Source organism: Helicoverpa zea, chromosome 31 (genome assembly GCF_022581195.2).
Source record: "Helicoverpa zea isolate HzStark_Cry1AcR chromosome 31, ilHelZeax1.1, whole genome shotgun sequence".
NCBI classification, from domain to species: domain Eukaryota; kingdom Metazoa; phylum Arthropoda; class Insecta; order Lepidoptera; family Noctuidae; genus Helicoverpa; species Helicoverpa zea.
Window position 1 is genome coordinate 750,685 of NC_061482.1, and position 13,822 is coordinate 764,506.

At 37.3% G+C, this 13,822-nt stretch overlaps 1 protein-coding gene across 2 annotated transcripts in view; it reads right to left on the reverse strand.

Annotated features, from left to right (window-relative positions):
- Positions 1-452: 452 nt before the first annotated feature.
- The window catches only part of LOC124644895 (GRB10-interacting GYF protein 2), a 32,924-nt gene continuing 19,554 nt past the window's right edge, over positions 453-13,822 (reverse strand). For both annotated transcript variants that reach the window (XM_047184559.1, XM_047184558.1), the window contains 11 exons: positions 10,318-10,608; positions 9,973-10,212; positions 9,341-9,421; positions 8,993-9,105; positions 8,455-8,527; positions 7,925-8,152; positions 7,320-7,397; positions 6,888-7,008; positions 6,243-6,431; positions 5,626-5,749; positions 453-5,418 (listed from right to left, as the gene is read on the reverse strand). In XM_047184559.1, the coding sequence (XP_047040515.1) occupies positions 5,193-5,418; positions 5,626-5,749; positions 6,243-6,431; positions 6,888-7,008; positions 7,320-7,397; positions 7,925-8,152; positions 8,455-8,527; positions 8,993-9,105; positions 9,341-9,421; positions 9,973-10,212; positions 10,318-10,608 (1,764 nt within the window). In that variant the 3' untranslated portion in view covers positions 453-5,192. The remainder of the gene's footprint in view (positions 5,419-5,625; positions 5,750-6,242; positions 6,432-6,887; positions 7,009-7,319; positions 7,398-7,924; positions 8,153-8,454; positions 8,528-8,992; positions 9,106-9,340; positions 9,422-9,972; positions 10,213-10,317; positions 10,609-13,822) is intronic.

A 13,822-nucleotide genomic window follows, 5' to 3' on the forward strand; every position in this document is an offset into this window, starting at 1 on the left:
TTATTTGTTTGGATTTTTTAAATGTTTTAATGGATTATGTTAAATCTTTTAAAACAAAATTAACTAGAAAATAAAATAATGGCCGTATCATGTTCATAATAACCATTTTACACTTTAAAAATCCAAGACATGTTTTATGTTTATTTCTATATTTTAAAAATAAAAACTAGCATTCATGGACACTGTGAACGAACGAAACTTTTTTTTCCCAATCGTCAACAGTGTTGACGACAGGAACCAAAGGTGTTACCGAATGGGAATTACCCGAAATAATAAGTAGCGTTCGTCAACACTATGAACGAACGAAACTTTTTTTTCCTGATCGTCCACAGTGTCGACGAAAGGGTGTTACCGAGCGGGAATAACCCGTATTTGTAATCATCATGTATCTATTAGGTTTTTTCTTCTGAAATGCAACGCATGCGTAGTTCTATGGAAATAAAACACCAACATTCAGTGATCATTATTTTATTTTATAATTCTATTTTAATATTTACAATCTTCCATAGTAAAAGATACTTTTCCATATAATAATCGAAACCTTTAACATTTAAGATTATAAACATCAGTACACTTATTGCTTCATTCATCATCCCCACAAGAGATGCTAGGCAAAGGCTGTATGGGACAATTTCACAATAACAGAGACGGCCTGCGCAACCTGAGACACCTACAGCTTGTACCAGGTGACTGATCGAGTTGCGGTCACCAACACTTTAGTTTGTATGAGCACACAGTTGATTCACATTATAACAGGATCATATTCCTCCAAATTCCAATATTTTATCAGTGTGAACATTATTGAGATTACAATAAAACAATTGCACCATCTACCACATCAGCTCCTATCCGTTATAGTATGCTGTTCTTAGCCAGTGTTAACTAATGTAGTCAGTCACGTATTGCAGTTATCTCAGTGTACCGGCCGCCTAAACTAAATAAATAAAATGTTATAAACATACAGCCTAAAAGTTTGAGGTATCTCCGCAAAGATGCAAGACGACATCAACACGCTTCAATGCGATCACTAATACACCTTCACATTCATCATCAATGTTCATAGAAATTTTTAACACTAATTTACTCATGAATTTAATTCAGTTCCGAAGTGTCAACTTATGAAGAGTAGAAGACAAGGTGTTTTTAATAAACTAGTAACGATTCTAAAACAAATCATTTTATTAGCATTAATTGTATCCACTGGACATGGAACTACACAGCGAGGCGCCGGGAGGGCCGGGCTCGCGTACAGGGGGCGCGGGGTGGTGCTCTGGTGCTCCGACCAGTTGCTGAGGCGCTTTGCTTTTGTCTAGGACGTGCCTTCACAACCGTAGCCACTAGGTGGCGCCGACGGTCTCCGGGAGACACTGTGTAACGTGCTAACGAATGTGTAATTGCGACCCTCCGAAAGCCCCCTTTGTATTATAAATATTTGTCTACATGAAACGGTTAAAATGAAGCTCTACAAGAGCTTGAACACGGTTGGCAATCACATAACATATATATATATTCCTAAAATGTTAAAAGAAAAGGCCTAAGTCATGTTCGAAAGGGTATTATTCATTGAAGGATATTGATTCAATTCATTGACATATTTAGGTATAATAATTCAACATTATTGCTCTATGGCGGCGAAATAAAAGCCTCGCCCTATATATCCCGAAGTGATTTAAATTATTACATTATATTCAGAACAATTCAGCCAACGCACTGCATTTAATACGGAAATTGATTTAATTATTGATTTTTACACCTATGAGTAGACCAATGCCTGTTATTTACAAATATCAAGTAGCTACAAATATGTAAAATCTGAACACATAGAATCTGCATATACAGGGAAACGACGACTACACTACTATAAATTGGCGGAAATACACAAGACGGAAACTGAAGTTTATCTACGTTCGCTACGTGTCACAATATGTGACTAATATTGAACAACGTATAGATTTATTGATTAGGTACACAAAACAGACAATTATCGTCAAACTACACTTAGGGAGCAAAAATCGTGACCATTATTGTATTATTAGTTCAATCAGACACAAAATATTTAAAACCTACTAATCCACAAAAGACATCGATGAGTATAATGTTTAATAATTTAATTAATTAATTATACTAGGTGAGATTTCCAGGTGGCGCATGAAATACTAGACAAACAAATTCCTTTTGAAATGCCATCTGAAAATCTCACGAGTACATCCTGATTTAAACCGACGCATATATTATGTATTATTCGTCTTAGTTTAAGTCAATGGCAACAATAAGCTAAACAGTCGACTGGCATTAATATAAACGGATAACAAGCCCCGCCGTCACAATAATGAACTGTCTACGTTGATATATAACACTTATTTGATGATGCACAACACAGTATTACAATTATGCCTAACTACATAAAAACACGTCGTCATCATACTCTGTGGAGGACAACACGCGTGCTGCCTTGTTACACAAATACGACGCGCCTGTGTGCGTGTACCTGAGCGCGTGTGTGTGTGGGTGACGGAGGTCGGGTCGTAGCTCTCCCTCACGACTGGCTAATATCGACTTCATAGAAAATTAAAAAAGAATCAGCAACTTCATACATTGACTAAAAAATATGCTCATTAACAAACAAAGTATATACAAAACGACTATATAATATTTTAAAATGTTATATATACATAAAATACTATTAAAATCCTTATGATGTAGTTCGAACATTAAACTAAATAAAAAATCGGACATACACAATTTTTGCCAAACAAACTATAGACAAATTAGATATTTAAGCCGTTAATATTAGTAGGTGCGAATCTTGACACATTAAACTACCTCATCGTTGTAGTACCTAATGTACAGTATAATGTAAGAAAATGCTACACAAATTATAATAAATCGTTAAAAAATATTACAATAATAACCTTCGACGATATATGGGTTTAAAATGCTAATTCTACGCACGGGAATTATGACAAGTGAAAGTTTTATTAAAACTACGGATAAACCGATTTTGTGGTTTTTGAAGGTCAAAAATTTATTATACAACAAATTGTGTGCTAAGTATGAATGCAGACGACGACATGACGAGTGACAGGGGAAGATAGAAGAGGATGACATATTGCGCCGACCCCAAATAAAATTGGGAACAAGGCAGGAGGAAGAAGGTCAAAAATTTTATGTTACGCGCTATACTAAAAGTTTCGACAAGGCAGACGTATTGGTAATATTAATTTATCGATTCGAAAATTGTATGGTAAAAGTGAATGAAGCTGTTCTTATTTCTTTCGAATACTGAAGTTTTGTGGAAACCGATTCATTATTCTTCATGCAAAACTTTTTAGTTGGAATGATCTCAAATTTTGGGGAATGCTACAAAATGCAAATTGAACAAAAACTTTAAAATGACAAGATATTAACGTAACTTTGGAAATTATCAAGGGCAGTAGATATTTTTAAAGCCGGAATTATGAATGTATTTACAAATAATTTCCAAATGACGCGAAACCGGAAATCCTGAACATTACCACAAAAGTAGCAAAAATTGAGTGAAGTATATAATTTATTTTAGGCAAATCTCGTCGAAGGCTAAAGAAAATCAATGAGAATGATTAGTGCGCATCAATTTCTCAAAACAAAAGCCGACATCAAAAACCAATATACCCGTCAAAAGTCTACATTTTGTAAATATTTTACAAAACAGATAAAAAATCCTCGACACAGTTGGCTAAAAATGTTAGTTGGTGCTAATTTGCTTCGCGAAGCCACAAGTAGATGTTCAGTTCATAAACAGCGGCGAAGGACGTTCCTACAATATATTATTGCACAAAGGGATAGAACTATGGAGACAAACATGGCGTCTATGATAACCGTGGCTGACACAAGTTCGCTGCTACGGTTACCACAGACGATGTTTAAAATAAAATAATATAACGAAGTCTGCACGTAAAAGAAATGCACAGCATTTAAAATTACATATATATCATGCAATATGATGTTGTGTTAATAAAAATGAGCAAATAAAATAACCCTTCTTGCACTACATTTTAGAACAATGTACAAAAAATGTGATTTAAAATTATGCTGTGGTTACGATCACTTCATCTATTTGAAATGAGACGTTGTTTAAATTAAATAACGAAACATGCACGTAAAAGAAATGCATAGCATTTAAAATTACATATTTATAATGCAAAATGATGTTTTAATAAAATGAGCAAATAAAATAACCCTTCTTGCACTACTACAAATTATGCTGTGGTCAAGATCACTTCATCTATTTGAGATGTAATTTTATTGTAATTGTACATGAAAATCTCATGGGTTATCACGTATATTATTATTGTAGAAATTGACTAGAAATGTGCGGGGACTCTCGTAAGTGATAGCGGATCCGTTGTCTGTCCCATCATCCGTGCCGTCAATATAATATCACAATACAAGAACCAATAACGTGACGACCAATAACGTCTTTGTATAACAGATAACACGTGCGTTACCTGCGAGTCAGATGACAGTGATACAATACTAATACATAGGAAATGAACGTTTGCAAGTAGACACTCCTCCAATCATCATGGCCATAACACACTGAAGGCACAATATTAGGGTGGTTTATTATGCACTGGCTACGCTCATATGCTCACAGTACAAGCCGCTTCACGTTACTCCGGCAAATACACTATATTACTATCAGTTAAACAATTCGGTAACATTGTTCAGTTTCTTACACAGCGTAGAAAAGTATTGAAGGTGAAATTGACAACCAGTAGTGCGCCTCGACCCAATAAGACGTACAATTTTCTTATAAACTACGAAAGGTATACTAGCAAGCGTCGGTTACGCCGTCAAATGGTACCACGTATTATTTTGTTTCTACGACCGGACACAGAAAAGTTCATGCAAAATTAATAAATAATTCAAAATTCATTGTTATATATAAGATACATCGTCGAACAAGTAAAATAAGTTATACATGGGTGCAACATGCATTTAATTCAATATATAAATATAGGTGGTATCATTTAAGGGTGTAAAGTGAACGCTCGGTATAGTATTGATTGCTTTAGACAATAAGTGCAAGTGTTATTGATTCGAGGCGTCGGTCCGCGGCCGATGGATACCACCGAGCGGGACTGACGTCACTAGTATTTATATCTCCGATGGGTTATCACAAGTTAGAGCGAACACGAGAGGGTGGATGTTCAAACGGTATCAATATCGCCTACATTGATGCGGTCTTCGGCGGCTGTTACTGAGAATCCCAGAATACGCACGTCGACTTTAAGCATTTTGTTTTTCTTGGTTTTCTTGCCTTTGCCCTTGACCTCTTGGTAGTCGGAGCTGGAGGGGGTTCGCGGGTTCACAGCCATAGCAGGGGAGCACAGGTCGTCCGATGGCGTCACCATGCCGACGCGGAGGAGCTTAGACCTGGGAAACGGACAGCCGAATAGAAACATGGCCCTCAGTACTAAGCTGTACAAAATATTTCATAAAGTACAAGGGATAGTGATCCTATAGAATAGCGCTTTTTTGCCTACCCTAAAAATGATTGTATTCAAATTGATTTCATTGTATCCATGCTTATCTTAACAAACTAATCTTGAAGTGATCGTCCTAAATAAGTAAAGACTATACCTTCTCTCGAGGAACTGGCGAGCGAAGTCGTTAGATTCCTTGGAGTCGCCCAGGTAGCATTTGACGTAATCTTTCACCTCGTACGGTGATTCAATGTCTTTTAGGAAGCCTACGAAAGTCGGCACTGGAACGTAAACGAAAGAAAACATTCAAGCGTTTGCAATAATGTGGCATACTGTTGCAAAAAAATACCCTAAAGTTCATAGTTAGTAGTCAATTGTTTACTATATATGTTACAGCCATAGTGATTAAATAAATATTATACATAATCACTGGTCATTATGTATAATACCCAAATTGACTCGACAATGTGATAAATTAATTGCTTTATCTGAATATTATTCATAACAGCTGGTCGAAGTTAGCCAAAGTAATAAATATGGTATATAACTTGGTACTGACTAATTCTCAAAAACGGTTTAAATTATTGTCGACTTTTTTTATGATAAATCATCAAATGATTCTGAAGGAGTGTCAGACTGATAGTGACTTAAATCCTAAAGTTACTGATAAGGTTTCTCATAGCTTATCAGGAACACACAGGTCAGAATTATAAACTAGCTTTTATTTGGGCACTTTATCGGTGGGCAGTAAAACCGTGTGTTAGAGCTTCTTACCATCGATCTTGGAGCTCCAGGAAGTGAGTACGCCGGCACACCAGGCGTCGAACTCGCCAGCGGGCGAGGGTTCCTTCTTAACGGGCGTGGAGACGTTCACCTTCTTCTTGTTCTTCACTGGTTCGGCCTTCTGAGGCTCAGAAGATTTCTCGCCTTTAGCCGAGTTTGGCTGGGTGTCCCAGAAGCCTCCTATAGGAGATCATATTTTCGTTAAAGTGAAGTCATCTTTATTGTGTTGAATGAGTAGGTTACAGGTGCTAGATATTATGATATACAAAATGACAATATATTGTAATGAATGGGTGAATATCTGACAATAGTTTTTTTTTGTTGAAGGATATGCCTTCAAAAAAAAAACTGTTTTGAAGTTTGTATGAGAAGATTAGTGAGAAGGAACAGGGTTGAATTTTAGTTTGTAAGAATGGCACACAGCAGATTTTATTTCGACTGAAAAAGGCCAAATACATTAAGTTTTAAAATATGTCGTAAATTGGGAGTTTTATTAGACATTTTTTACATAATGTGGCGACATTTTTACATAAATATATTTTTTTAGAAGATAAGTAGTTTAAGGTTGTGAATATAGTGTACATATTTGTTGGAAAATATAAAATGTGGGGCAAGATTAATGTTTGGTATTATTACCGTTGTGTGTGTTAGCCCAGGGCGCGTGGTTGGCGGGCGGGGCGGGCGCAGTCTCCGTCTCTTCCATAGCTTTAGCTGCCGCAGCTACCGCCGCCGCCATCGCTTGCTTACGCGCTTCAGCCTGTAGTAAATATACTAGATTTACTCACGTAGCATTGAAATACTTTTATACCGGACCGTTACCATTGCATAAAAACTATATGTAGGTACAAAAAAATATAGCTGGGGAGTTTGTTCCACCACTTTTCTTGCCAGCAAAAACATAGGAAGTGGTGAAGGGCGGGCGTTTTGGGGGCTGTCTTTTGTAAATTGCACCTTCAAAAAGGGCTGATTTTCAGCCTACTTTGAATAAACTTTTATGGGCTTTATTTTTTATAAAGGTTAAATACTGTTTAATATGATAAGCAGTATATTACAAACATTATAGCTTACCTGAATCTCAGCCAAACTCTGTCCTGGTGTTTGGTTGGCTCCCTTCTTCTTCGCCCATCCCAAGCCAGCCTGCATTTCCTATTGAAAAAAAAATACAATTTTATTAAAACAATACAAATGCAAGATAAAAAAGAAACATAAGTTACTGCCAAAAACTTAACTGTTTTGCGCTTACGAAGTTTTGACTCTAACCCCCGCAATTCAGAGACATTTACAGCCTTACTAAAAACTTAAACATCTGTTGAACACTTGCCTAAAAAAAGTGTGGCTGCAAAACGGATCTTATTTCAACCTCATAATCTGTACTTTTTTAGACAAGTGTTCAACAGTCGTTTAAAAGTTTTTGTGGTATGAAGGTTGATGGTTATTTAAGTCATTCGTTAGTGAAAGATTTCTTTGACAACCCGTCACATCGAAACCTGTAAGGTTGCCTGTCCACCGGAGCGGAGCTAGGCTGCGGAGTGGAGAAACTGAGAAATATTAACCAATAGGATTGAGGAGCGGAGATTTTCTGCAATCCTATTGGTTAATATTTCTCAGTTTCTCCACTCCGCAGCCTAGCTCCGCTCCGGTGGACAGGCAGCCTAAGAGATAGTTAGTCTTACCTGTTCCCTAGCCAGCGCTGCGGCTTGCTGCTGAGCAATGATCTGCATCATCTGCTGCTGTTCTTTCATCTGTTCGAGTTTCTTCTCTCTCTCGAGACGCTGGATCTCGGCGAGCGTGAGGCCGTCCTTGCTGGTGGCCTGCATGTTCTGCGTGGCGACTGATGACCACGGCGCCTTCTTCGCGACGGACTCTGATGCTTGACGCTGCTGGACTTGCTGTTGTTGTTCCTGTGGATAGTTGTACATTATAATAATAATAACGTACGCGTTCCAAAAATCCGGGACTTTATATACAGTTCCATAGTGGAGACAAACAGTAATAAATGACATTTTCATATGAAGAGATCAGCCAGCTGCGCAGAATATATTTTCCATTTTATGGCTTTATTTCTATAATTGACAATTGATTCAGTAAATTGCATCCAAATAGACTGGAAACTGAACCCGAAATAGTTGGGAAAATGCTAGGCTAGGTGGAAAGTGTTGATTGCGGTTTGATAGTGACACTGAAAAGAGATAGTTTCAATTACCTGTTGTTTTTTGGCTGTCTCCGCTTGCTTTTTCTTCTTTTCCTCATCAGTGGCTAATTTTTCTTCCTCCTTCCTGTCAAGCAGAACAATACACTACATCAAACAGAATCATCATACCATAATAATTAAAAGATGTAATAAACCACACATCAAGATAATTTTATGAACAGACAGTTGTTTGAAAAAAAAAGTACCAGGTACCAGTACCAGTAAGTACCAGGGCAAAAATTCGCAAAAAATCACGTTTGTTGTATGGGAGCCCCCCAAAATATTTTTGTTATTGTAGTTTTCAGTATTTTTTGTTATAGCGGCAACAGAAATACATCATCTGAGAAATATCAACTCTCTAACTATCATGGTTCATGAGATACAGCCTGGTGACAGACGGACGGATGGTCTGACAGAGGAGCGAAAACAATAGGATCCCGTTTTACCCTTTGTACCGAACCCTAAAAACAGACGTTTATGTGTCAGTGAAAATGGGCGTTAATAGACAAAGTTTCGCATTTTTTATTTCTTTATGGGGGATAATACGAACCTCTTTCGTTCAGCCTCGTCGGCCACTCGCGCCTCTTCGGCTTTCTTCTTGTTATCTTTGTTAGCACTCTTCTCCGGGCCCTTGACGATTGTGAACCCTTCCTTGATCCACTCCTGTACAAGTAAAAAGTATTCATTACTAAAATGATGCATGACTGTAAAATCAGAGAGGGTATTAAAAAGCGGTTTGTGAAAACAAAAAGATTTAATTACTAATCAACTGTTACATATAAATGGACATAAAAGTTATTAAAGCTCCTGAGAGAAAGGACAAGATCAGTTTTAGGATACTAATTTAGGAATGGCATGAAATGAAATAATCTAAAAAGCTTCCAAAAATATTACGTACCTTTTTCTCCTTTTCAATGTCCTTCTTACTAGATTTGTCTTCTTTCTTGTTTTTCGACGGGGATTCCTCCTGCGATCGCTTCTGTTAAAATATTTTTTTACTATTAATCTCCATCATCCGTCATATGTGTCATCGGAAGTTCAAACCAGCAGTTTTAGTCAAAATAATCAAAGAATTATTTGATAACAGGGCTTTTCAACATAAAATGTGAGAGCCTATATTTTATTTTGTTATCGTAAAATCAAAATAAACACTACCTCTCTATGCAAGCAAAACTTACAATAAAATATAAATCAGTCATGGCAATTAGAACTGTAAGTGACTCCTGTATCGAAAGGTATAAGTTTAAAATGCTACAATTTACCGACGTGCATTGTTTGTGCGAATCGGTTGCGAACTAAATTGACTACAAAGCCTCGCTGGAAACGTTAACTGATCGGGTTCAATTTGATTGATGACAACCAGCCTTGCAAATCAATGATCAACTAAACAAATAGTACATAATTGATATGTAAATAACACTCCCTGTTATATAAGGCTGGTGAGACTTGTCTACTTATAAAATGATACCGTTATAGGAAGCTACTACATAACATAATTCTTCGTTCAAAATATTTAGGTGGTAGTCTTACCTCAGGCTTGACTTCCTCCTCCTTAACCTTCACTTCAGCGACTTCCTCCTTCTTCTCGTCTTTCGCCTTCTTATTCTTGTTCTTAGTGTTATTATTCTCCTTGTTCTTAGTAGACTTGTCCGCCTCCTTGGTTTGTTTCACTGGTTTCGGTTCAGCAGCGGCCTTAGCCACGGGGGAGGACTTCGCGAGACTCGCTTCGCTAGGGCTTTGCTCTAGCTTCGTCGGTTTCTCCGCCACTGGCTGGAAAATGGATTCAAATGTATTTTATGCTAATATCGAAATATTTTACATGTTGCTGATCAGAAGCTGGCTGGAAACAAAAAGAAGCTAGGAAAGCATTATCACCTGTGCGTCAGTGTTGTCAGGCTCGGTCGCGACAGCCGCGCTGGCCGGGCCCGTCAGGGTCTCCGTCTGGATGAGTTTGTGCAGCTCCTCCATGTCGGGCGTCGCGCTCACGTTGGGCGAGTAGCACTCCTCGGGCACCGGCGCGGGCGGCGGCGGCAGCTCGCTCAGGAACGTCTGCCCAGGCTGCCCAATGTTCTGCGTCGCTCGGAGCTGCGCCAGAATCTGATCCTCCGTTTTCATCTCCTTCGCAATTTCGTCCGGCAGCAGAGAATTCGAATTGATGGCCGAAGGCTGAAAATTATTGGCATTCCTTTATACATAAATGTTTAAATAAAGTTACCAATTTTTTGTAACGACGTCAAAAATCATGAAATGACCCCTCCCGAAGTTACCCCTTTGCACAATGTAATATTTACGTACGAAACATATACACCCATAACCCAACTAATCCTTAAGAGTTTAAAAAATGGGACACAAAACATTGAAAATGATGAAAGCAATATCATAATCTACTACGTTGTCCATAAAATGACACAAACACAGGTTGCCTTTAGAGGAATTTCATAAATTATCAAAGAGTAATGAGAATAAAATTACATGATGAAAACATGAAAACAAAACAACAATTTAATCATGTAGGTTTTGAGCATGCAAATATCAACATCGATATGTATAGTATGATTCTGGCTTTGAGGCATGAGACGAAGACAAAACACAACAAGGAACTTTGACGAAAGACAAAACACAAATACTACTAAAAATAATAAATATCTCAATACGCGATGCCACTAGGCCTGTGACTTATCTGTAGTCACTGGACTTCTCGCCAAAGAAATCAATATCGAAATGTACTGAAATAGACATATTCTATTCCCTTCTCTGTCGGAAGACATATTCATTTTAAGAGAAGTTCTATTCAATGAAATGTTATTTCCTGCAAAACTAATACAAATAAAGCAACGTGAAGCGTTTCCTTACTCAGTTCGTTGCAAGTTACATCAGTACCGTGATCATAGAGAAGTCAATAGGCAGAGTGGCAGAATAGGTGACTATTTATAACCCAAGTTAAAGTAATATTCCAGAGAGCGTGTAAGCGTCGGGCATTGCATGACCAACGTATTGGGCGCAACAGCTGCACTAAATTATGAACGTCGCCTTGGCAATTGACGTCGGCTGACCTTTATCGATCGCTGATCACCAACTCCAGCTTTTTGCTACTTTGTTGCACATTATGTATCTACATATACACATTGAAAAACAATTAACAGTGAAGTACTACAAGTAAACAATCGTTAATAAAGCAAGAGTGAAGCAGAAATATGAATGGTGACCGTGTAAGATGATGTGAACATGTGGTGGTGTACGTGAGTACTACAACACATAGATGATGCAAATGATACAAACTGTCAAAAGAAAGCGTGCTTTCTTGTTCATTTTTGAGCTTCTTGTTAAATCCATAACTGTTTGATGTGTTGTGGCGTGACGCGTCAGAATCACAATACACATTTCTGGTATGAACGTTACTATACTAAATGTATGAAACCGATACTGTCCTGACGCGTCATGTCACAATACATCAGACAAATATAAATTCGCTTTTACCCTCATATAGAAAATAATACCCAAAAAATTATAGAAAGCCTTCGTGTCTTTCTTTGGACAGCATAATTCTTAATGAAAATAAACTAGATACAAACGTAACAAACAACCGCAACTAACTACTACAGTCACAAAATAAACTTTATCTTTCGCCGGTTTTATAATTTTAAAATAATATTGTTCGACTAGAAATGGGTAAGTACTTACTTAATACATGTATGGTCCAATATACTTAGTTTTTTTTCTTATCATACGAGTATCATTACCCTTACTGCCTAAAACCCACCCGAGATCGTGCGTTCCAGAATGAACGTGGAATGGGTTTTAGGCACAGCAGGATTGATGATATGGATGACCTTGAGGTTCAAAATTCAAATTAATGTTAGATATGAAATAATATGAGTTTTATAGTACTTTGATTGACTGGAATGTGGAATATGTCATTAGCATCTGAAAGGCTGTTGTACAATACACAATCCTAAAATTAAAATTTGTTTAAATAGCAGTAACCTACATGGACAGAATGTGCATTGTGAAGGCGCACAGATAGTTGCTGTTGCATAATAGTGACATCCTAACGACGTAAGTATTGTGCAGTGCTAACGTAGATATTATTCAATCAGCTCCTGACACTGACAAATCCTCGAGTAGTGCCCATTATCCTATTACAGCCATCAAATCCTCTCAGGGACTTTTTCTCTTTTCTATTTCCAAATTAGCTTTATTGTTTTTATGGAACAGAGTAACTCAAGAAACCCTTCAGTATTATAAGCTCCATCTTTCATGATACAATGTTTGTAGAGTATATAAAGTTCATTAAATATTTATCAAGAGTTTTTCAAGTATAATTGTGAGGTACTAAAATCCTTATGTATGTGAAAGTTGTCGATATTCGGAAACCAAAAGGCAGTTAATACTCAAAGCTTTTTCGACAAAAAGGAACAGGAGTTTAAATGCAATCCAAAATGGCGTCTAATGAATAAGGGAGTAGTTATTGGCGTGTTGTACCAGCATTACTTATAAATGTTTAAGCTGTAGCCAAACTGGAAGCATGAAGGCACCGCAGACAGACGGATTGGCACGTTAAGTGTCCGTCCCGGCAATTGAATGCAGCTAGCAGTCATGCAACCTCCTTTCTGAACTGATAAGGTCACTTTACAATCGAAATAGGGAAAACATATTACCGTTACGGAAAGTTTTGTAGAGGATCACACAACTTTTGCTAGTGTTACAGCCATAGTGATTAAATAGATATTATAAATAATGACTGGTCATTATATATAATACCCAAATTGACTAGACAACGTGATAAATTAATCACTTTATCTGGATATTATTCATGATAGCTGGTCAAAGTTAGCCAAAGTAATAAATATGGTATAACCAACTTACTAATTAATTCTTAAAACGGCTTAAGTTATTATCGACTTTTTTGTGATAAATCATCAAATAACTCGCTATGGGTTAGCAGCGTAAGGGAGTGTCAGACTGTTAGTGACTTAAACCAACTGGGGTTTGCTGAATCTCTCTGAGGAGCGCGTGGAACAACGCGCGCCGCCGAGACGGGTCCATGTTTCCTCGGAGACGGAAGGACGATCGACACCCTAACTATAACTAGCCTTTTTCGAATTATAGTAAGGACGGCCACCAGACACTTTAGTTAGTTAACATGAAAAATATAATCTTTACCTACATGTTTTATTACATTATCCAAGTCTTTGGAGATATTATATAAAATTGCTAGTTAATGTGATTAGTTGTGTGTCAATGATCACATTATCTAAATTGAGTAGACATTATAAATAATAGCTAGATAATATATAGGTAATATCCAGATTTGTTACGTTGGCTGTAACATATATTTTTTTATAACACACTCAAGTTCTGTAAATAGGCTAACGTCAAT